General features: G+C 39.6%; 1 protein-coding gene across 2 annotated transcripts; it reads left to right on the plus strand.

The window, feature by feature from the left end:
- Window positions 1-702: 702 nt before the first annotated feature.
- LOC307007023 (protein-glutamine gamma-glutamyltransferase 5-like) lies at window positions 703-19,499 on the plus strand. Of its 2 annotated transcripts, XM_079628606.1 has the most exons (16): window positions 703-820; window positions 1,284-1,463; window positions 5,019-5,261; window positions 6,277-6,395; window positions 6,976-7,104; window positions 7,186-7,363; window positions 8,189-8,324; window positions 9,688-9,791; window positions 13,086-13,325; window positions 13,412-13,441; window positions 13,808-13,840; window positions 14,531-14,563; window positions 14,658-14,864; window positions 16,488-16,651; window positions 18,064-18,200; window positions 19,141-19,499. In XM_079628606.1, the coding sequence occupies exons 1-16, from the start codon at window positions 814-816 to the stop codon at window positions 19,289-19,291; spliced, it is 2,091 nt and encodes a 696-aa protein (XP_079484732.1). In that variant the 5' UTR covers window positions 703-813; the 3' UTR covers window positions 19,292-19,499. The 2 variants fall into 2 exon arrangements, with proteins under 2 accessions (XP_079484732.1, XP_079484733.1); XM_079628607.1 differs by lacking the exon at window positions 13,808-13,840.
- Window positions 19,500-22,629: the final 3,130 nt, after the last annotated feature.

A 22,629-nucleotide genomic window follows, 5' to 3' on the forward strand; every position in this document is an offset into this window, starting at 1 on the left:
AGGCTATATATATAATGTTATTCTTTAAAAAAATAAACTTTTTTTATTTCAGTAGATCTGGTATTGTATATGCTAGTACAATATGCTGACAAACTTGTCCAGTAAAGCTTTAAAAATGAAAATTATAACCTTTTCCCTCATTAAGCACAGTGAAGTGTGTCATTTTATATAAATTACAATGATGTGTACGGACACTTTGGAGCCATAGTATAGTATAGTTATATATATAGTATACACATTCATAAAAGTGTACATTTGCTGGCGCTAATCCTACACCAGTTAATTTATATAAATAGAAAATAAAATTGGTCCCAAAATAGATCCTTGAGGAACACCTGCCTTTACTATTAGAGGAGTAGAATTATAATTATTTACATACACTGAGTTCTTCCAGTCATATAGTTAAAGAAACACTAAAGCACTGTATTACAAAAACCTATACATTTGAGCCTTTGCAAAAGAAGACCATGATCCACAGAATCAAATGCGAAATCAAATATATGCACACATTATTTTTTTTATCATCCATAAGATGAAGCAACTCAGCATTTTTTAGTGATTTTTGTGATCTCACCTTTGTTCCAATGAATGCAGATCTGCATTACTCATTGTGTGACTGCATCCACCCGCTGAAACGCTCTAGTATGAGTGATTGCGCAATTGTTAGGTGTTGGTTCTGATTGTAACGTTTTGCATGTTGACTTCACTTGAATGTGATCTGACGTCTCAGGGAGGGGCGGAAGAATGTCATATATAAAGCACAGTAAACGTAGAACCTGAATCTAACCACAAACGACAACACAGCAGTATCTCATGGACGGTAAGCTTCACTTATGATTTATTAAGTTGTACTGTTTTGCTAGCCATGGCATTTCTTAAACCTTAAAAAAATAGTTATTTTACTATTCATGGTTGTGTTTTTAAAGAATTTACTGCTTTAATCATTTCTATGCATGTCATTTAATTTGATCAGATTATTGCTGGTATAATTTATTTTTTATAATAGCCTAGTTGTTTATAAATAATTGCTATTAATTTGAAATCCTTCAATATTTGTATGGTACAATTTCAGATAATTATTTAGTTGTTTATCTGAAAAATATAATTGAAAATTAAATAATTTACAAATATTTAATTTTTTTTTTTATTAAATATGAATTCTACTATCTACATACGTTTTTTTTTCAGTTCAGTAATTAGCTATTTTAAATTATTTCTATTTTTATATTTTAAAAAATTCAGCTGCCTCAAAAATAATTTGACATTTGCTCATTTTTGCACAGAGTTGAAGCTTCGAAATGTCCACCTGCAACCGGTCCAGAACCAGATCCGGCACAACACCGATGGTCTGAGCTCCAGCACTCTGGTGCTGCGCAGAGGACAGCCCTTCACCATCCTCATCAACTATGATGGACGGCCATTCGATCCACTGAAGGATAAACTGGTCTTCCGGATTGTTCAAGGTATGTTTGTCAGGGTTTAGGTGAAAGTACTGTAGCGAGGACTCAAGTGCAAAACAATGGGTGTTTTTTTATTTTTATAAAGTAAAAGTTTATGCTATGGGCAGAGAGCATCTGTACGGCGTAGGGGGTCTCCTTTGCTCTGTCAAGTGCTATTACATTTTTTTTTTTTTTTTTTTTTTACAGAGTAAGACCAGCTTCAAACCCCCCACCCACCTCTCCATGCATTCATACCACAATCATCCACGCATTCATAGTGTTATCACAAAAAAAAAAAAATCTAAAAGAAGGAAGCACAAGGCAAATCGAATAACACAAGAAAAAATTAAACAATTAAATAAATCAATAATACCAATCAAAATCAATAAACAAAATACCACAGAATTAGCAAAACATGTATGCCATGACACATGGCGCATCTTTAAGAAAGTACACATAATATTTATATCTCTAACTCAAGTAAGCAGACATTCCATTTATTTTCATGCTCAGTTATTCTGTTGTTATTTCTTGCTGTAATTGTTTCCAGCATATACTGATGAAATACTCTATTCCTAAAATGTTTTATACATAAATTTGATAGTTTTAGCTTTAAAAATACAAATTTTACCCATCAAAATAATCATGTTCAAAAAGTGTATGCATTTACCCTCAGACACATAACAAAACATTCTGAGGTGTGATTTGCAAAACAATATCCATCGACCTTAACCATAATTGTATACTGACCCCAAACTTAGCCACATGTGGGCAAAAATAAAACAAATGCATCAGGTCTTCCTCCTCATCCCTCATCAAAAAATGGGTGTTTATTAGGTACAAATTTTAAACAAAAACTACTCCGTGGGGGAAAACAAGACAGGTGGCAAGACTTCAACTCGGCATCAGACAAGGTTTAGGCCCCGTTTACACGTACATGGTTATTTTGAAAAACGGAGACATTTCGTTTACACGCAAACAGAGAATTCGCCTCTGAAAACGATTCTTTCTAAAAACTCCGTCCAGAGTGGAGATTTTGGAAAACTTCGTTTGCATGTAACCTGAGAAAAACTGAGTTTTAGGCAGCCGGCGTCACAGTATGTGACTATTTTCAGGACTCTGATTGGCTAATGTGGGCTTGAGCTTCTCGTTACACTGCCACCTCCAGTTTTGGCATGCTCTTGACAGCATATATACACGGGTTTGTGTAACGAACACTTTTCTGAAAACTGACGGGTCAAATGTCCGTTTTTGAAAATAGCCGCCCACGTGTAAACGTAGCCTTGGACGACGAACCAGCACAGGACTGCAAACACAGGGAGAATAAATAGGGAGAGCAAACAAAGGAGATAACGAGGGGGGACAGGTGGGGCAAATTAATCAATAATCAGGTAACAAGATGGGAGGGGCTAGACAATCGATGGGAGGGGCTAGACAATCGACGGGAGGGGCTAGACAATCGACGGGAGGGGCTAGACAGTCGACGGGAGGGGCTAGACAGTCGACGGGAGGGGCTAGACAATCGATGGGAGGGGCTAGACAGTCGACGGGAGGGGCTAGACAGTCGACGGGAGGGGCTAGACAATCGATGGGAGGGGCTAGACAATCGATGGGAGGGGCTAGACAATCGACAGGAGATCACATGGCCAGTAAAACAAAATCACAAGCCATGTGCTCACACAAAGACGAAACCTGAACACGCTGCCAATGAGAACTCTCATAAGCCACGTGTTCACACAAAACATGACATCATGAAAGCATGCAGCCAGTGATAAACACAAGCTGTGAGCTACACAGCACAAGACAAGACATGACATGAAAGCACATGAAATAAGACACTTACACAAGACAAAACAAAACAGGAGAGTCAGGGCTCTGTCACAAAACCAAGAAATAGACTTGACAGAAGTGACAGAACCCTGACAATTTTTGTGTGTTTGTGTGCAAAATAAACATGCAGCCTCATCTCACTCTCTCTGCATTATGATTCATCAGTAAATAATCATATTTTCCAAATGCAGTTATCCAAATTGCTTAGAATCAGCATGAATCTGTGCATTAGGAAAGAAATTTTATTTATTAATTTATAGATATTGAATACATATAAACCTGGATTTTTTGTATTTAAAACACATATTAGCACCATTAAAGAAATATGTCCTGTTTCAGTATGACTAACAAGTATTCATCACATTAGGTTTAGCCTATTAGTTATTTCATATTTCATTATTTCATTTTAAGACTGTGTAATTCAAATAGATGGAAGTTTTATACGAAAACCAAATGCATAAATCTTAAATTTAGGCCTAAATGTTTTTTGAGTGAATCCTGCTCGATTGTGCTCATGAACTGAAAGCAAAAAAAAAATATATATATATATTACAATTTATTTTATGAGGTAATTTATTCATCCCATGATAAAGCGTTGCAATTACATGACAATGTTTTAGATAAAAATTATAGAAATAATTTAAAAAATGAATCTATTGACTAAGTCATTGATAAAAAAAATAAAAAATATTTATTTTGGTTTATTCCAATACATGCAAATAAAAAAAGGTATTGGTAGCACTTTATTTTACAGTCTTGTTCTCCATGTACATACTATACTTATTATAAGTGCATTAACTAGGTACTAACCCTGAACCTACCCCTAAAACTAACCTTAACCCATATAGTTACCTTATATGACCCTGTACACAAAAGTGCACGCACTGTAAAATAAAGTGCAACCAAAGTATGTTGAGTATAGGACAGATTGTCATATGGGTTCTACACACGTATACACTGTTGCTTAAAGAGGTGGTATAATGCCCTTTTCACAAGACGTAAAATAAGTCTCTGATGTCCCCAGAGTGTGTGTGAAGTTTTAGCTCAAAATACTCCACAGATATTTTTATATAGCATGTTCAAATTGTCACTTTTTGAGGGTGAACAAAAACGCAGTTTTTGTGTCTGTCCCTTTAAATGCAAATGAGCTGCTGCTCCCGGCACAGGGGGCGGAGCTTCAAGAGCTCATGTCCTTTTACCTCACACACACACACACGCACTGAACATTTCAAAAACTTTTAGCCTTTTATGTTCAAACCGGAGTCAGACAATGATGAAGAGACTCAAGAAGAAGTGACGACATGTAGAAGCAAAAGGACATTTCTGAATGGTTAGTTGATGAATTTATGCAGCTTATGTGTAGTTATCTTCTAGTCATTGATTAGCATATTCTGTCTTGATAATCTATAAATCGTGTTCAGGGGGTGGGGTTTATGTAAATGTTAGGGTTGGTGATGTCACTAACCCGGGAGGAATGTCGTGTAGTTCCTACCAGCCGTTTGTTAGTCCTTAAAAAGTGATTTCTTTAAAAGCAAATATCTCCCTTTGCTTTGACCTTTGAGCGTCGTAACTTTGCAGACATTGTTTATGCTCAAACAGCAACACACTAACTAAAGTTAGAAAAGTGAAATCATAATCAACCACCCAACAACTCAGAGCTTATAAGTCAGTCTTAAAAGGTTATTGATAAAAACGAATTCCTTTATAGAGAACACATTTGACTTTCAGAGCCCTGTTTTTGTGTTTAAGTGCCGCTGTCTGTGGAGGTGCCGGTCTCCGTGTCTGGAAACCCTTCTCCGTCTCAATGGAGTGCCATTCTGGAGAGGAGCGCACCGGACCCGAACGCAGGCCGTACGCAGGCCGTATCTCTGTTCAGCCCTGCGTCTTCCTCTGTAGGAGTCTATACACTTCACCTGAGAGTCGAGACCCGCGGGAGCATCAAAACACACGTGCTCGGACAGTTCACGCTCCTCTGCAACCCCTGGTGCCAAGGTGAGCAGGACGGAGAGCTGTACATTAACAATAGTATGAGTTTATGTGTTCTGTTAAACACAAAAGAAGATATTTTGCCAAACATTTCTGGACCCCATTGACTTCCATAGCATTTTTTTTTCATACTATGAAAGTCAATGGGGTCCAAAAATGTTTTGGTTACTAACATTCTTCAAAATGTATTTTGTGTTCAACATAACAAAAAAATGTACACATTCAAGTCTCTGTGATATTCTGATGTCTATAGGCTATCATAAGTCTGAAGGCCTAGAAATGTATCTCCTCAACAACAGGACACACATAATTTGAGAAGTCATTCATATTTGTAGGACTCAATTAAAAAAAATGGCATAATCTTATGCTAAGATTTTGTATATTTGAATATAAATTAATAATTTCTGCTTTAAAATCTGATTGGTTGAGCCTTGGTCAAAGTGAATATACACACTATCAGCTAATAAACTATATTACATGGTGAAAATATTATTTGTAAGAATATTACTTGATATACGCTACAGTTTATAAGTTTGGTGTCTGTAAGATTTTTTATGCAATATTTTTTATCCTAACTCTTATGCATGTATTTGATCAAAAATACAGTAAAAACAGTAAAATACTATACAATCTAAAATAGCTGTTTCCTATGTGAATTTATTGTAAAGTGTAATTTATTCCTGTGATCAAAACTTGCATTTTCAGTATTATGAATAGAAAGTTCAAAAGAACAGCATTTATTTGAAATAGAAATCTTTTGCAACATTATTAATGTTTAATGTCACTTCTGATCAATTTAATGTCCTCGCTGAATAAAAGTATTAATTTATTTAAAAAAATGTAATCTGACCCCAAACTTTAGAATGGCATAAGTGTGTTGAATAGTGATGTCTTTCATTGCCACAGAATTTCACTTACATATGTACAAAACCCTTAGCTGTGGTAAAATCCCTGTAATGCACGGCTTATTGCTTTCATTTATTGTCATATACCAAGCTCACCCTCTTCTGTTATTCTGCAGCTGATTCGGTGTTCATGCAGTCGGAGGATCTGAGGAATGAGTACATCAGGAATGACATCGGCCTGCTGTTTAAAGGCAGCCCCGAGAACATCGACTCCAGACCCTGGTCTTTCGATCAGGTGAGTCGTTTGACTGTTGACTGTGAAGGCACAGCATTGAAAAAGCTTCTTATTAAAGATGCATTGTGTAATATTTAGGAGGATCTGTTGACAGAAATGCAATATCATATACATAACTATGTTTTCAGTGGTGCATAAAGACCTTACTTAATGAACTGTTATGTTTTTATTACCAAAAAAGCCATTTCTCTCTACATACACCGCGGGTCCCCTTACATTGAAATGCGCTAACATGTTTCTACGGTGGCCCTAAACGGACAAACGCGTTTCGTCACTATGTTGTTCTTCGTGCAAAGAAGCAAGCTAAAGTCAGTGAATAAAACACTGACACAATGATGAACAAGTAACAATAATATTCACAACATATCGTTTTACTGAATAATTAAGTAAACCTAATTTCTTACTTTATCTTTGTAACGAAACCTCATTGCTTAACTGGCCACTCTCTGCTGTCTCAGACGACGACAATATCTTCCTATCGGCAACCGTAACTTCTGTTGTTTGCAATTTGTAACCTCACCTCTAGATCCCGCTAAAGATTACACAGTGCACCTTTAACACCTGACACATGTATTTTCAGTATGAAAGAGGAGTACTGGACATCTGTATGAAGTTGCTGCAGTTGAGTCCTCAATCTCAAGCGGACGCGAGGAAAGATCTGCAGAACCGCAGCAATCCGGTGTACATCAGTCGTGTGATCTCAGCGATGGTGAGGAGGATCTCCTCTCATTCTCTGCTTTACGCTCACTCTCTCCATGTGCTCATGTAGTCTCTCTGTCGTTCTCATCAGGTGAACTGTCAGGATGATAAAGGGGTGTTAATGGGGAACTGGTCAGGAAAGTACAGCGATGGTGTAAACCCCTCCATGTGGTCCGGCAGCGCAGATATTCTCAGACAGTGGGCAGCAACACAATTCAGCCCTGTGAAATACGGACAGTGCTGGGTGTTCGCTGCTGTCATGTGTACAGGTGAGACCGATATCAGTTCTTACACTACCGTTCAAACGTTTGGGGTCAGATTATTATTAAAAAATGTTTTGAATAAATAAATATTTTTATGTAGCAAGGATGCATTAAATTAATTAAAAGTGGCAGTAAATACATTTATAATGTTACAAAAGATTTCTGTTTCAAATAAATAATGTTCTTTTGAACTTTCTATTCATCAAATGCATCAAGCAGCTCAACTGTTTTCAACATTGATCATGATCATACATGTTTCTTGAGAAGTAAATCAGCATATTAGAATGATTTCTGAAGGATCATGTGACACTGAAGACTGGAGTAATGATGCTGAAAATGTAGCTTTGATCACAGGAATAAATTACACTTTACAATATATTCACTATTTTAAATTGCAGTAATATATCACAGTTTTTACTGTATTTTTTATCAAATAAATGCTGCCTTGATGAACATTAGAGGCATCTTTTAAAAACATTACAAAATCGTACAGATCCCAAACATTTGAATGGTAGTGTATGTCCTTTAAAGTTTTAATTTACCCCCAAAATCTCACAAACCCGTATGCTGTTATTTTCTGTGAAACACAAAAGGAGATGTTAGGAAGAAAGTTCAAGCTGCTCTTTTTCATACAGTAAAAATGGATGGTGATTTATACAGCCAAGCTCCAAAAGAGCCAATGGCTTTGTGTTTCTCGGATTGAGTAATATAATCTGTGTTTGGAGGGGTTGTAATTATGTTTTTGGGTGAAGTATTCCTTTAATGGTCTTTGTTAATTTGAATTAGTGCTGTTGATGATCGATATATAAAATGCATTTGTTTGTGTAACAGTGATGAGAGCCCTCGGCATTCCAACTCGAGTGGTCACCAACTTTAACTCCGCTCACGACACAAACGCGAACATGGTGATTGAGGAATATTACTCGGAGAAGGGGGAAAAGCTGTCCATCGGTCGGGATAGCGTCTGGTGAGTTACGCCTTGAAAGCTAAAAAGTCTTCTTCTTATAGTTAAGTTGCTAAAACAACATTCACTACCGTTCAAAAGTTTGGGGTCGGAAAGATTTTTAAATGTTTTTGAAAGAAGTCTCTTCTGCTCACCAATGCTGCATTTATTTGATCAAAAATACAGTAAAAAACTGTGAAATATTATTAGAATTTAAAATAACCGTTTTCTATTTGATTATGTTTTTAAATGTAATTTATTCCTGTGTTCAGAGCTGAATTTTCAGCATCATTACTCCAGTCTTCAGTGTCACATGATCCTTCAGAAATCATTCTAATATAATGATTTGCTGCTTCATATTTTTGAGAAAACTGTTATACTTTTTTTGCAGGATTCTTTGATCCATAGAAAGTGCAAAAGAACTAGCCTGGTTCTACCAGACTCTCGTACATTTCATTTGTACAGAGACTCTGGCCTCTCTCCATTGACGAGCGTTAACTTCCTTGTAGGCGGTCCTCTGTTGAAGTTTAAAACTATTGGATCTGCCCAAAGCCACTCAGGATCTGCCATAACCAATCGCTAACGTTTGGTCGTGACGTATGTTATGTCGGCCTTAAACGCGTATCCGAATGATCAGAGGATTGTGTTTAGAATAAGATGTCTGTCAATGAGAGCTGCAGGTTTTGTTCTTCGAATTTAAGAATTCGCAAACAAATTCGAAATGTATGTTTGACACTGAGGACAGTGATAATGTATTCAGTCAGCTGTCGAAGCTGGGTCTAATCATTAACAATACGCCGCTGCGCTCGGTTCGGATCTGCCGCAAATGCTGTGGAGTGATCAGTGATCGCTCGCATCTTTCTCCGCTGCCATTACTGAACTACAACTCAAACTAACGCACGACATCAACGTCATCGTTCTCAGCCACTCCCTCTGTTCGCTGATTGGACCGGTGAAATTTTGATTTCAGAAAACCAAAGAATACACCACAATCCCAGACCTAGTACTGAAGGAAAATGAAAATTGAGCGGAAGAACGTAGGAGGGCGGAGCCAGGCTACAAAAGAACAGCATTTATTTGGAATAGAAACAGTATAAATGTGTTTACTGTCACTTTTGATCAATTTAATACATCCTTGCTGAATTAAAGTATTAATTTTTTCCCCTCCAAAAACAAAAACTTTCTAACCCTAAACTTTTGAACGGTAATGTACTTATTTGTTGTGTGTGAAGTATTTTATTATGTTTCTTTAGAAATTGTTAAGCTGTGCTCCTTATTAGGATTCAGTGCCTTTACAAATAAACCTGAACTGATTGCGGTTGAAATGAATTGTTTCAGTGTTTTTAACCTGACAAAATGTGAGTTAAGAGTGTTTGGGCTTTTTCAGGAACTTCCATGTGTGGGTGGAGAGTTGGATGAAGAGGCCTGATCTGGATGGAGGTTATGACGGCTGGCAGGTTCTTGACCCCACGCCGCAAGAGATGAGCGCCGGTCAGTCAACACTAATGCATATAGAAAACTCATGTGCTTTAATCCCTGCATGCGGATAAGACCAACTGCTACCAATTGATATGATGCTGTAGTCTGGCTATCACCAGACCAAGCTCAATCTTTTGAGATTGAACATTAGTCTGGGGAGTCTGCTCTGTATTTTCTACGTGATCAACGGCATAGTTCAAATAGACAGCTGTCAGTCTTCTAGTAGATGTGTCGAGAGAAATCTGAATCATTCCCCTCCGAATCTCGCAGAGACGGAGAGCGTGAGTATTGTCCATGAGCTAGCAGCAGGAGCAACTTTATCACTCTCTATGGGCTTCTCCCTTGACTTTATGCCTCCACGTCCCCCCGATTGCTTGCGAGCTTCTCCGCAGATTTGTAACGGAAGCAAGATAGATATATGTACAGTTCCCTTTCAAGGGAACCCGAGCTGCGCTTGAAATGCGGTAGGAAAGCCCTCCGTGATTGCGTCGTGAAGCTCGTGTATAATCAGTCCAATGAAAAGCCGACCAGGAAGCTATAAAGCACACCTGAAAACAGACCGCGTTAGATTCTGTGCCTTCAGCAAGAACGTAGAACGGTCAGTTTGGTTGTTCCCTGCCGGTTCGCCTCTTCAGGGCACCGAAGTGACTGTTCAACCAAATCCAGAGGCCAGTATCGAGAGATTGGTTCCCCCAGTAGAATTTCTGGCAGCGTGGAAACTACTGCCACATATTTCTCAGTGGGTCCTGCACACTATAGAAAAGGATTTAAGAATTCAGTTCGGTTCTCGTCCGCCCAGATTTCTAGGGGTCCTCCCCACAGTGGTGGACCCCGAGCAGGCTCTGGTTATGGAGCAGGAAGTACTGACACTTCTGCAAAAAGGAGCTACAGAAGGGGTTCCTCCTCCCAGCAGACAGTCTGGGTTTTTACAGCCGCTACTTCATTGTTCCGAAAGAGGATGAAGGGTTGCGTCCTATTCTAGATCTGCGTAAATTAAACGGCAGGTTTCAGAATCTCAAGTTCAAAGTATGCTTACGCTAAATATGATTGTGTCACAGATTCAGTGGGCTGGTTTGTCACAATAGACTTGAAGGACGCTTACTTATCTATCCATCCTCATCACAGGAGGTTCCTGAGGTTTGCTTTCGGGGGCGAAGCATACCAGTATCGGGTTCTTCCATTCGACCTAGGTGTATCATCCCGCACCTTTGCAATATGCGTAGATGCAGCTCTGGCTCCTCTGAGACTCCAGGGCATTCGCGTATTATACTATATCGACGATTGGTTGATCCTAGCTCAATCTGAGCAGATGGCAGTTCTGTCTCATTTAAAGATGTTGGGGTTGCGGCTCAACGCCAAGAAGAGTGTGCTCCTCCCAGCTCAGGACCACTTTTCTAGGTGTAATATGGGATTTGATAACGATTCGCCGCGAATGAGGTAAAACTAGGCCAGTCACTCTCTGTGGAACAGTTTCAGACTGTTGGGTCTCGGCAGCTGCGTCCAACGTAATTACTTTTGGCCTTCTGTACATGAGATCCCTGCAGTGGTGGCTTCTCCGAGGGGAAATCCGTTTTCGCATGATGAAGGTCACGTGGCTATGCCTACTTGCCTCAGTCATGTGGAAGAACCTTAGTTCCTCGCCCAGGCTCAGTGTTGGGGGCTTCTTGTCGACGCATAATGCTATCGACGGATGCTTCCTTCACAAGTGGGGGTGATCATGAATGGTCGCTCGGCAAAGGGTCTTTGGCAGGACCATCTTCCTTTTGGCACATAATTGGCTAGAAGTGATGGCGGTATTCCGAGAATCTCAATACTTCCTGTCAGACCCGAGAGGTCACCATGTGCCTGTCCTTCCGGACAACACACTGATGGTCTCGTATATCAGAGCAGATATCCTGTTGAGGCAGGGGCTGAGGCCCGGGGAATGGAGACTTCACCCCGAGGTGGTGGAGCTTCTTTGGGAGAACTTCGGTCAAAACTCAGTCTACCTTTCGCATCGTTTTATACAACGCATTGCCCTATGTGGTTCTTCCTGACGCATCCAGCTCAGCTTGGACTGGATGCGATGTATTAGGTGTGGTTAAGGCTACACCTGTATGCATTTCCCGATATCTTTGCTCCCGGGAGTTCTGGAGAGAGTTCGCTGGGTAGGAGCTCGTCTATTATTAGTAGCCCGATTCTGGCCGGCCCGAGTGTGTTTCTCAGACCTAGTGTCCCTTCTAGACGGCGTTCCCTTGGAGATTCCGATCAGGAGGAACTTAGCATTACAATCAGGGATACAATATTTCACCCTCATCCGGAGTTATGGATACTGTAGGCTCGGCCTCTGAGGGGGCCCAGCTCATAGATTCAGGTCTCTCAACCGAGGTCGTGGAGACCATACTCCAGTCTAGATCTCCCTCCACGAGAAGATGCATTGAAATAGAAACTGTTCTCTGCCTGGTGCAGAGAACGCCTTCTGAATCTTGTTATCTGCCCTGATATTACGGTACTTGATTTCTGCAATCAATGTTTCTTTGCTGGGTTATCTCTGAGGAGAGATCCTTAATTTCGTCTTCTCCGTGGTACATGAGGCTGAGGCCTGCACGTACTTGGATTTGCACCTGGTAGGGTGATAGTCTTTCTTCACCCCAGGCCGGGTTGTATTCCTAGGTCCCTACTAAATTTGCGGGTCATTTCTGTCCTCCACCTAATACCCCAAATCAGGAAAAACTTAATCTGTTATGCCCTGTCCGGGCTTTGGATGATTATGTCCACAGAGCTGCCCTGTGGCGTATATAAGAGCAATTATTTGTCTTCTTTGGGTTACCTAAGTTAGGTTGCCCTGCATCTAAACAGATAATGAGCAAGTGAGTAGTTGAGGCTATCTCACTTGCTTATGAAGCGGCCGGACAGCCTTCACCTTTGGCTGTCCGGGCCCCTTCTACCAGGAGTATGGCTGCGTCTAAGGCTTTATTATCGGGGGTTTCCCTCCATGACATCTGTGATGCGGCAGGCTGGTCCTCACCGCATACATTTGTTCGATTTTATGACTTGGATCTTGGCTCCACTCCAGGGTCTAGCGTGCTTGCTTCTTAGTGTGCGCATTGACTTCACACAGAACAGGCCTTTGGTACTATGGCGTCGTGGGTATGGGGTTCCCACCGCGTCTCAGACGCAGCGTCTCGTTCCCTCTCAGGGAACCAGGGTTACATACGTAACTTGAGACGGTTTCCAGCCTGAGCTGCAGGGCAGAATCAAATCCGGGTGGGTTTACCCAGTCTAATGATGCTGTTGATGCTAAAACATAAACTGATTCTTTCACAGGAATGTACCGCTGTGGTCCTGCTGCCGTGAAAGCCGTTCATGAGCAGAAGGTGAACGCGCCATACGACGTGCCGTTCGTTTATGCAGAAGTCAATGCAGATGTGCGTATAATAATCATCAGAGATGGGAAGATATTAGCAACCAAAGTTGACAAAGACCGAGTCGGAGCCATGATCTGCACCAAACGTCCCGGGACCATGGTCATGCAGGACATCACGGCAGAATACAAAACTGAGATGGGTAAGAGAAACACTGAGAAAGAATAATAAAAAGACTTACTGTTCAATAGATTTTTATACAATATTTTTTTTTTTTTTCGCATTTAGATGGAATGCCATTTATGTTCAGCAGTGATGGTAAGTCATTTTATATTTCTGTTTTTTAAGATGAAGTGTGTAATTAATCTAGCATCAGCAGCATCAGCAAAATATAACAAAGAATGGTTTATGTTAAACAAGACTTTGAGGAAATATTTTAAAATAAACTCAACATCAACCAAAGACTAGTTTAATAATATTTTGGTTTTTTTAAATGCTTTTTAACAAGAGAGATAAAAAAATAAATATTTTTTATATGAACAGATATCAAGATGAGATCTGAAGTATTTCTTACTCTCTGAATACAATTGTATATGCTCACACCAATATTATATATATGTTGATGTTGCATCTACGAATACAATTTTGATTATTTTAAAATATTTTTGTAATATTCTCTTCCAGCTCGAGGTGGTGGAGGCACTGCTGAAAGATTCTGTACGTTTTAGCATTTGGCTTGAATACAAGTGTGCATGCTCACACCAAAATAAACACAAATAATAATAATAATAAAGAAATAAATTTAAAATATATATATAAATGTAAAAAAATTACAAAAGTAATCACAATTATAATAATAATAAAAAAATAAGTAGCCAAAAGTGATGTTATAGGACAGCCCTTTATTTAAATTGAATACAAATTTGCTAAAGATTTTGTTAGCATATATTGCGTTGTTGTGCTTGGAGTCCATAGTTTTATTTTGGATAATAACGCAATGAAACATGACAAATTCTGCAGCCATAAGTTTTGGCCAGGCTGTCAAAGTAACTGGCCAAATAACAATTATAAACACATGCACAAACAAGAGAGAAGCAACTAAATATTAATAACTGGTTATGTTGTAGTAAATGCATGCTTTTTCCTGTCTCAGCCTTTTGTTTTCTATGCATTTTTCTGAATAGAAAACTAAAACTAGCTGTAGTTTGACTTTTTTGGCAAATAATTTTGTCAGATAAATTTTAAAAAAACAAGTTTTGTTCTTCCCTCATATTTAAAATCTATTAAATATTTTCCTCACATTTTGATGTTTTAATCAAGCTTGTAGGGTCGATATCTATATGCAATTTTATGTAGATATTTATTATTTTCGTCTTCATCTTCATTTAATAAAATACTCTCTTCCAGCTCGAAGTGGTGAAGGTGCTAATGGAAGAGGCGGTACGTTTTAGCATTTGTTTTTTCTTCCCACATTAATAATGCTCTTTGATTGTTTGAGTGATATAACAGTGATTTTTCATGTCTTTTCATGCAGTTCGTCAGGGCGTTGGAGTTTCTCTCCAGCTTCTGAAAGCCCCTGTAGTCGGAGAAAACCTTTCTTTCATCGTCAAAATCACTAACAACATGGCAATTCCAAAACTGCTGAGAAAACACGTGAACGCTCAAAACAAAGAGTACAACCGCGATCCCACTGGAACCTTCTGGGAGGATCATGATGATCTGAAGATCGGCCCGAATGAAAGTAAGAATTCTGCAGCCGATATTAAAGTGCTTAAACTGTGTACTTAGGACGTGTTGTTTTCCACAGTTACTCTGCTGTGGTAGCCTGGCTAACGCCAGACCCAATTCTCGTTGAGACTTGGGTCTGGGAACCACATGTGCATTTTCTCGTATTTGAGGCGTGGTTTACGAATGCGCCGGCGCCGTTTATTGGGTGCTAAGAATGTCTATCAAATGCGCCTGTACGTAGCTCATAGCCAATCGTTTCCATTATACCAGATGACGTATGTAGAGAAATGGTTTAACGCCAAACGCTGCTCTTTTTTCTAAATAAAATTGCGATCTAAACTACTTAGAACAATATCTAAGGCTGCATCAAAAGGTAGCTTCGCGTCTGCTGCCATGTTGACTCCATAGATATAAACAAACTGCTTAGTTGTGTCGCAAAGATGTCGTCATCGTCTTGCTGCTCCCTCCCCGTTCTGTGATTGGTTCCCTAAACGAGGCGAAAATCAGGTCCATGGTTTCCAGACTGCCTTTCAGTGAGAATAAAATCGCGCTGCGCAAAGGCAGTCTGGGGAAACCCAGGCTACTGCTGTGGGCGATTTTGCAGAAATATAAAACCACGATTATATTTTTTACAATATTACATTTAAAATGGAAAAACCCTAACTTTCTTATTTTTAAGTTTTTAACTGGACCACACTCATGGTGTCATGTGACTATACTGAAATGTAACATACTACTGTGTGACAAGTTTTTCATGGAATGCACACTACATACGGTTAACTACATACTTAAAAAAAAAAGAGGACCTATGATGCTTTTTTACATGTACATCTTTCTTTAGTGTGTAATGTTGCAAAGCACAAAGTCCCTCCAGTGGGAGTTCTTCTCTATATCAGTGTCAGTGTTTCTGAACTCCTGAAACGCCTCCATTGTAGTGTTGCGTTTCTGCTGGGAACGAACACCTCACAATATTCCTCATTTAAATAATTAATACGCAGAATAAAGGGGCGGGGCCTGGTTGAGTGAGTTAGTAGTGTGTTGAAACTGGCGGTTATGGTAAGAGCGGGACATTTCCCAAACACACTCGAAGCGCTCGACCAATCACAACACACTGATCCAGCCGACCAATCAGAGCACAGTGTGCTTTTCAGAAGGAGGGGCTTCATAGAGACAGGAACTAAACAGAGCGTTACTGACAGACTGGGAAGAGTTACGTAAAGTCACCTTTATTTATATATAGCGCTTTATATGATACAGATTGTTTCAAAACAGCTTTATAGTGATAAAAGGGAAATTATTTAATGATATGAACTGAGTTTATTTCGGCTGTAAAGCAGCTCTTAAAATAAATAGTGTCATTGAATATATAAGTGTATATTCAGTTAGGTTGTAAAGATCATCAATTCAATTATTAATTTAGTTCATTTAATCTATAAAGCAGTTCTGCAGAAAAAAAAAAGTAGACACTGTGCAGTAAACTGCGATTCCTTTCTGAACACAGCTAGCATATGCATAACAAATGTCTTACAATCTAACAACACCCATCTGGATATTATTGGACTACCACAAAAATTTATTGAAATGATTCATTAGGAATTGCGCAATCAATGACTGAGTGTTTGTTGTTCTCCACCAGCTGTGACTGTAAAACACGAGATCTCCTTCACCGAGTACATGCTGAATGAGGCGATGGAGGATTGCCTGGTTAACCTGGCTGTGGTTATAGAGGATGTGAAGTCTCAGGAGAGAGTGCTGGCTTCAGGAGAGTATAACATCAGCAGCCCTGCCCTCAATATACAGGTACTGGTGGCCCATCATAGACATATGTGACCCTGGACCACAAAACCAGTCTGGAGTCGCACGGGTATATCTGTGGCAATAGCCAACAATACACTGTATGGGTCAAAATTATCGATTTTTCTTTATGCCAAACATCATTAAGATATTAAGTAAAGATCATGTTCCATTAAGATATTTTGTAAATTTCCTACCACAAATATATCAAACTTTTTTTTTTTTTAGAGAGAGAGAGAATGCTGCACAATCGTGAACATAAATGGACATTTTTAAAGTTTACATTTTTCTTTTGCACCCTCTGATTCCAGATTTTCAATAGTTGTATCTCGACCAAATATTGTCCGATCCTAACAAACCACACATCAATGGAAGGCTTATTTATTCAGCTTTCATATTATGTATACATCTCAATTTCAGGAAAAAATACCCATGTGACTGGTTTTGTGGTCAAAGGTCACATATGTACATTAGGATATATATATATTAGGAATCACTGATATGAACATTTTGGCCGGTACCGATAATTCTAATTCTAAGCCGATAACTGATATATTGGCCAATACATCTACAATTTAATATAATTTTTGAGAGCCTGATTACAAAAACAATAGTCTCCATTAAAATCCATGTCCCAAGCACACAATTATAATGTTCTCATTATAATTTTATGTAGCCGATATGACAGACTTGCTGTGCACGTGTTGCACTTTACTGTATTTTCCTTATTTGTAATGATTCTAGTTAGCCTGGCAAGCCAGACTTACATCAAGATGTTTAGTCTGGCAACTCTCCATAGACGCGGTTTAATCCGAGGGGCGGGATAAATGGTAGTCTCTCAAAATCCCTCTGCACGCAATAGGATAGCGCTACAACCAACCAGAGCAACGGAGAAGGTGACGTAGTCAGAGCGGCAAAGATCCGGTCCAGCAAAACTCCGAACACTTCTTCCCTTTTTAAGAATGACTTAAGTGCCGTTCTTTGCTCTTTTCTTAAAGAAAAACGTAACTCCAAGTCCTCCAGAGTCACGGCCAAAGCCGATTCGAAAGACCGCTGTTCTCCATCCGCAGCCGCCATTCTTTGTATTCAAGTGGCAGCCGTCGCAACTCTGTCTCATATGTTAAGCCCGCCCCCGCCTACTCTATACACGACGTGATTGGCCTGACCCAATTTAGGTATTTGCAGCTAGAAGGTCTATGGAGAGTTGCCAGACTGCCCTGGCTGCCAAATACATGTTGCTGCCCGCTAGGGTGCGTCTAGATTTCTAGGCTAGATTCTAGTTATATTTTAAGCAATTCAAACCATCATGTTGAACAGTGCACATCTGAAGTGTCTCAGTTTGTTTTGTGACTAAATTAAACTATACACACAATATAATAAATAAAACGATTTAATATGAGCCCTGTGTTTTCTTCCAGATTCAAAACGAGTACTCGGTCATCATTAACACACAGCAAGTTGCCATGGTAACCTTTACCAACCCGTTCAACGTTGCAGTGAGCGGTGACCTCATCGTCGCGGGTTCAGGACTCCTGGAGGAGAAGGTTCAGATGAGGTACATGAAGTGTTTCATTTCAGTTTTTAGAGCGAGCGATCACCAGAGAAATGCACAAAAATAACCATGTAATTCAGTTAAATTAATGTTTTCGAATAGGTTTCTCCCCGTCTTCCATTGTTCATACAAACAGATAGCATCCCCCCAAACACACAACATTGGACAAAATTGTAAAAATTTACCATGGTGACCATAATACCATAGTGACTTTACTTAGATAAATAATATAATAATAATAATTTAAAAAGTAATTAAAAAAACAGAAACATTCTTACACTGTTTAAAAAATATCCCACATTCATCAATTTTGATTTAACAGCAGAAACAGTCACTGTATAGTAACTTTGGTATTTTAGCACACACAAGATTCCCATGGTAAATTTAGCTCACATACCTGACTCTGAAGGGCGTCTAGCAGTCGAGTACAGTATTATCTGTACAGTGGGTGGGGTTGTTCCTGACATATTGGACATTTTTATCTTGTTTATCTCTTTGACATCAGTTTCACTGCAGCTGTGTCTTTTAAAAGTGTCAGTACGAGACGAGTACACACTTGTCGCCAGCATTTCTGAAGCACTAAAAGCACTTGTTATTTCAGTTTCTGTCTGTATGGTGTAATCATATGCATAACACAGAAACTTTAGTGTACATTAATCTGTGTTAAACCTTCAGATTTTCCCCATTATACAATATGAACTCTGAGGCTTAAAGTATTAGAGTAACAGAAATAAAGTTAATCTATTTAAAATGTAAATTAAAGCCAGGATCAAAATGATGCTTTAAAAGCAAGGTTTTTTTAAGTTTGCTGCAACAGAATTATTATTTAAGCCTTTATTTAATCTAGATTTAAGATAAATCCTTATAGTTTTTGTGTGTGTGTGTAAATCACTAACCCTAAACATGAGCAGTAGTAATAGTGATTTGTTTCTTTATATCTCAGGCTTACGATCCAGCCTCGAGAAACCATGAAGAGGCCAATCCGTTTCATTCCCTGGATGACGGGAGCCAAGATGCTCCACGCTTTTCTAGAGTTGACGGATCGGTCCACCGTCCTCCGTGGATTCAAGACCGTCACTGTTCAAGCAGCTTAGAGAGAAACACCTGTACAGTACAGATGATTGTGAACACTCAACGTGAAATACTTGGCTATGTGCTTGAAACACCTTTAGAAATTATTGCTTTCTATTTATTGTGTAAACATTTCTTTAATATCAATGTAATTGAATCACTTTGAATAGTGTGTGCCAACTGCCAAGTTTATATTGGCAAAAGCCTGAAAATAAAGTTTTTTTCATTATATGTCCATGCATTATGCTTGTTTGCAATCTGTCCGCATGCATTTGCCACCAGAGGGCAGAATAGTGAAGCCGGAGACTCGGGTTCAGTGAGTGCACACTTACTGCAGTGAAAACATTTCAAACACTGGCATGTTGAAACACATTACAGATATTTTTGAAAAAGTCTGACAATGTATCACTGAAGCATATGATAATAATAATAAAAAAGACCACAGACTACACAAGTCCTTCTTTAACTTGAGGTGGATTTGTGTCCCATCATGGTTGGATTTTTAGTAACATATTTTGATTTATTTTTGTTGCATGTCCTGGAAACGTTCGACAGTGCATTCATCTTTTCTTTTTTGTCAACTTTTTTGCACATTTTAATTTTTCCCACCATTGTCCGACCTAGACTATGTTAAAATATCCAACAGAACTAAAAGCCGTAAAACTCACCCCCAGTTTCACAGACTAGCCTTAAAATAATCCCAGACTAACATGTTTGAGCTGTTTTAACAGAAAGCAACTTGCAATAAAAGTATATTTTAAAATATATCAGTGTCATTGTTTTGTCTCAAGATGCACACCAGTAATGTTTTTTTTTAAAGGTAACAATCACAATCTACTAAAGTGTCCAAATTAAACTAAGGCCTAATCCTGGCTTAATCTAAGACATGTCTGTGAAATCAGGCCTACATCTTAAATCCTTATGAGAAATCCTCTCTCTCTCTCTCTCTCTCTCTCTCTCTCTCTCTCTCTCTCTCTCTCTCTCTCTCTCTCTCTCTCTCTCTCTCTCTCTCTCTCTCTCTCTCTCTCTCTCTCTCTCTCTCTCTCTCTCTATATATATATATATGTCAGACATTGCTCTGTTTAGTGTTGATTGAGTGGGTATATTCTCCCATGATTTTCTTTGTAAAACAAGTTAATATGCAGTTGAAGAAAGAGAAGCGAAAGATTTTAAATTTCATGTGATTTATATGTTGTCAATTCAGATTAAGTGAATGTGAATGAGTGACCAGTTCTCTGCATTATGCAGTTTTTTTTTTCCTCCTTGTTTGCACTCCTTGAGTTGATCGTGGATGAGTAAACGGCGAGCCAACAGTGCCTAGTTGATGTCACAACAAAGCGGCAACCTCCCTGTCTAAACCATAGACAGTATATAAACTGGACACAGCGACCCCATAGGTTTCAACGGAGAGAAATTAAGTCAATTAGAAGCACTTACTTCCTGATCGCCAGGCGAACTGCGCAGGCTCAAACTGAGCTTGACGACGTAGATGTGACGTGAGCGACCTATAGGTCTTCTAGTAGCTGTGGCGAGAGAAATCTGAATCATTCCCTTACGAATCCCGCAGAGACGGAGAGCGTGGGTATTAGCTGTCCATGAGCTAGCAGCTGGAGCAACTTTATCACTCTCTATGGGCTTCTCCCTTGACTTTATGCCTCCACGTCCTCCCGATTGCTTGCGAGCTTCTCTGCCGGTCTATACTCTTATATACTGTCTATGGGTCTATACCATACGGTAATTTTTCGACTTGTGCGACAGAGTCGCGCGGGTATGACGCAATCGTTAGCCTATTTTTACAAAAACTGCTTCTACGGGGCCATAACGTAAGATACAAGGTAATGGAGCTTTTTATAAATTTTCGTGTTTCTTTAGAAATAAACAATGGACAAACGGTGTCTTTAAACGCCTCAGATGTAAAGTTATTCGCTGTCAAAGTGACGCCAAAATGAATGGGAGTCAATGGAATGCTAACAGCAGGTGGGGGTCCGCTAGCCAATGGCGGCGCCCGGGGATGCTTCAGTGTCTTCCGAAACACTGCCCCCCTGGTCTAAACACGAAAGTGAATTAAACTGCAATTCATCGACTGGCCGCTTGAGGCTGGCTGCAGAAGTGAGTCAAATCTGTATCTCCCCCATGTTGAAATGCCCAACTTTACAGCAGAGAAAAGAAAAGTGGTTTTGGTGTATACAGCTAATTTTGCCCTTCATGAAAACTGTGAGGGGGGTGAATTTTTTTATAACTCATCCATTTAAATTATATTAAGCCTTGAAGTTCTGCATAATTAAGGGCGTGGCCACTTGAGTGACAGGTGGATTGCCGCTGATGTCAATGCTAGCCGTTTGTCTGCTGTTAGCCGTCACTTCACCTCAGCTAATTCCAGCTGCAGAACTTGCCATCTCTGCCGGGTTTTTGGGATTATTTCATACAATTTAATACACCCATTACCTCGCACACGCCTTTGGATTCCGTCGTCGAGTGTCGTTCGAGAGAACAACCAGCGCTGTATTCCAGTTGTTTTCCTCGGTGAACATGCACTAATGGATGTCTGACAATTTCGTTGCTTTTTGGAGTTTTCAGATTTAAAAACGTCTATAGATATAAAGGCTACATTCGTTCTGCGGTACCGTTGCTCTGGAACAGATTATAATATGCTTATGTACCGTCACAAGAAATCCTGCAGGTGTCTATGTTTCTCCGTCCATGCAATAAATGCACATCCTTGAATGAGCGCGGATTTCTAGCGCATTTACTTGAACTTCATAGGTAATATATCTATGTTTTGACCCATTTGAGAGGCGGCCAAAATCAGAATTTAAAATGGACTGAATAATAAAGCTCTCTACGAACTTGACGAGCGATGCCGCACTGACGGACCATAGATAGACTGTAAAAAAGAGTGACACATGTATGCACATAATCACGGTCACACGCACTCTCAGAGTATTATTGTAAAGTTACTGCATAATACATTTTCAACTAGAACGTACATTTCCAGAAGAAAATGTGAATGGTGCTTGCAGTGGCAAAACTCGACACTCGGTTGCTAGAGTGTGGTACATGATTGCATACGAGCAAACAACCATGTCTGTACGATGTTCTGCTGCTGAGATATGGCTTATTCATGTTGTTCGGGTGGTTGCTAGGGTGTTCTGGGTGGTTGCTAGGGTGTTCTGGGTGGTTGCTAGGCAGTTGCTAGGGTGTTCTGGGTGGTTGCTATGTTGTTGCTAGGGTGTTGCTAGGCGGTTGCTAGGGTGTTCAAGGTAGTTGCTAGGCGGTTGCTAGGGTGTTATGGGTGGTTGCTAGGGTGTTATGGGTGGTTGCTAGGCGGTTGCTAGGGAGTTCTGGGTGGTTGCTAGGCGGT

Source organism: Phoxinus phoxinus (assembly GCF_949152265.1).
Source record: "Phoxinus phoxinus genome assembly, chromosome: 11".
NCBI lineage: Eukaryota > Metazoa > Chordata > Actinopteri > Cypriniformes > Leuciscidae > Phoxinus > Phoxinus phoxinus.

Coding starts and splice junctions, on each gene's coding strand:
- LOC307007023 (XM_079628606.1), top strand. Junction 16,652..18,063: donor GCCCTGCCCTCAATATACAG/GTACTGGTGGCC, acceptor GTTTTCTTCCAG/ATTCAAAACGAGTACTCGGT. Junction 18,201..19,140: donor GAGGAGAAGGTTCAGATGAG/GTACATGAAGTG, acceptor TTTATATCTCAG/GCTTACGATCCAGCCTCGAG.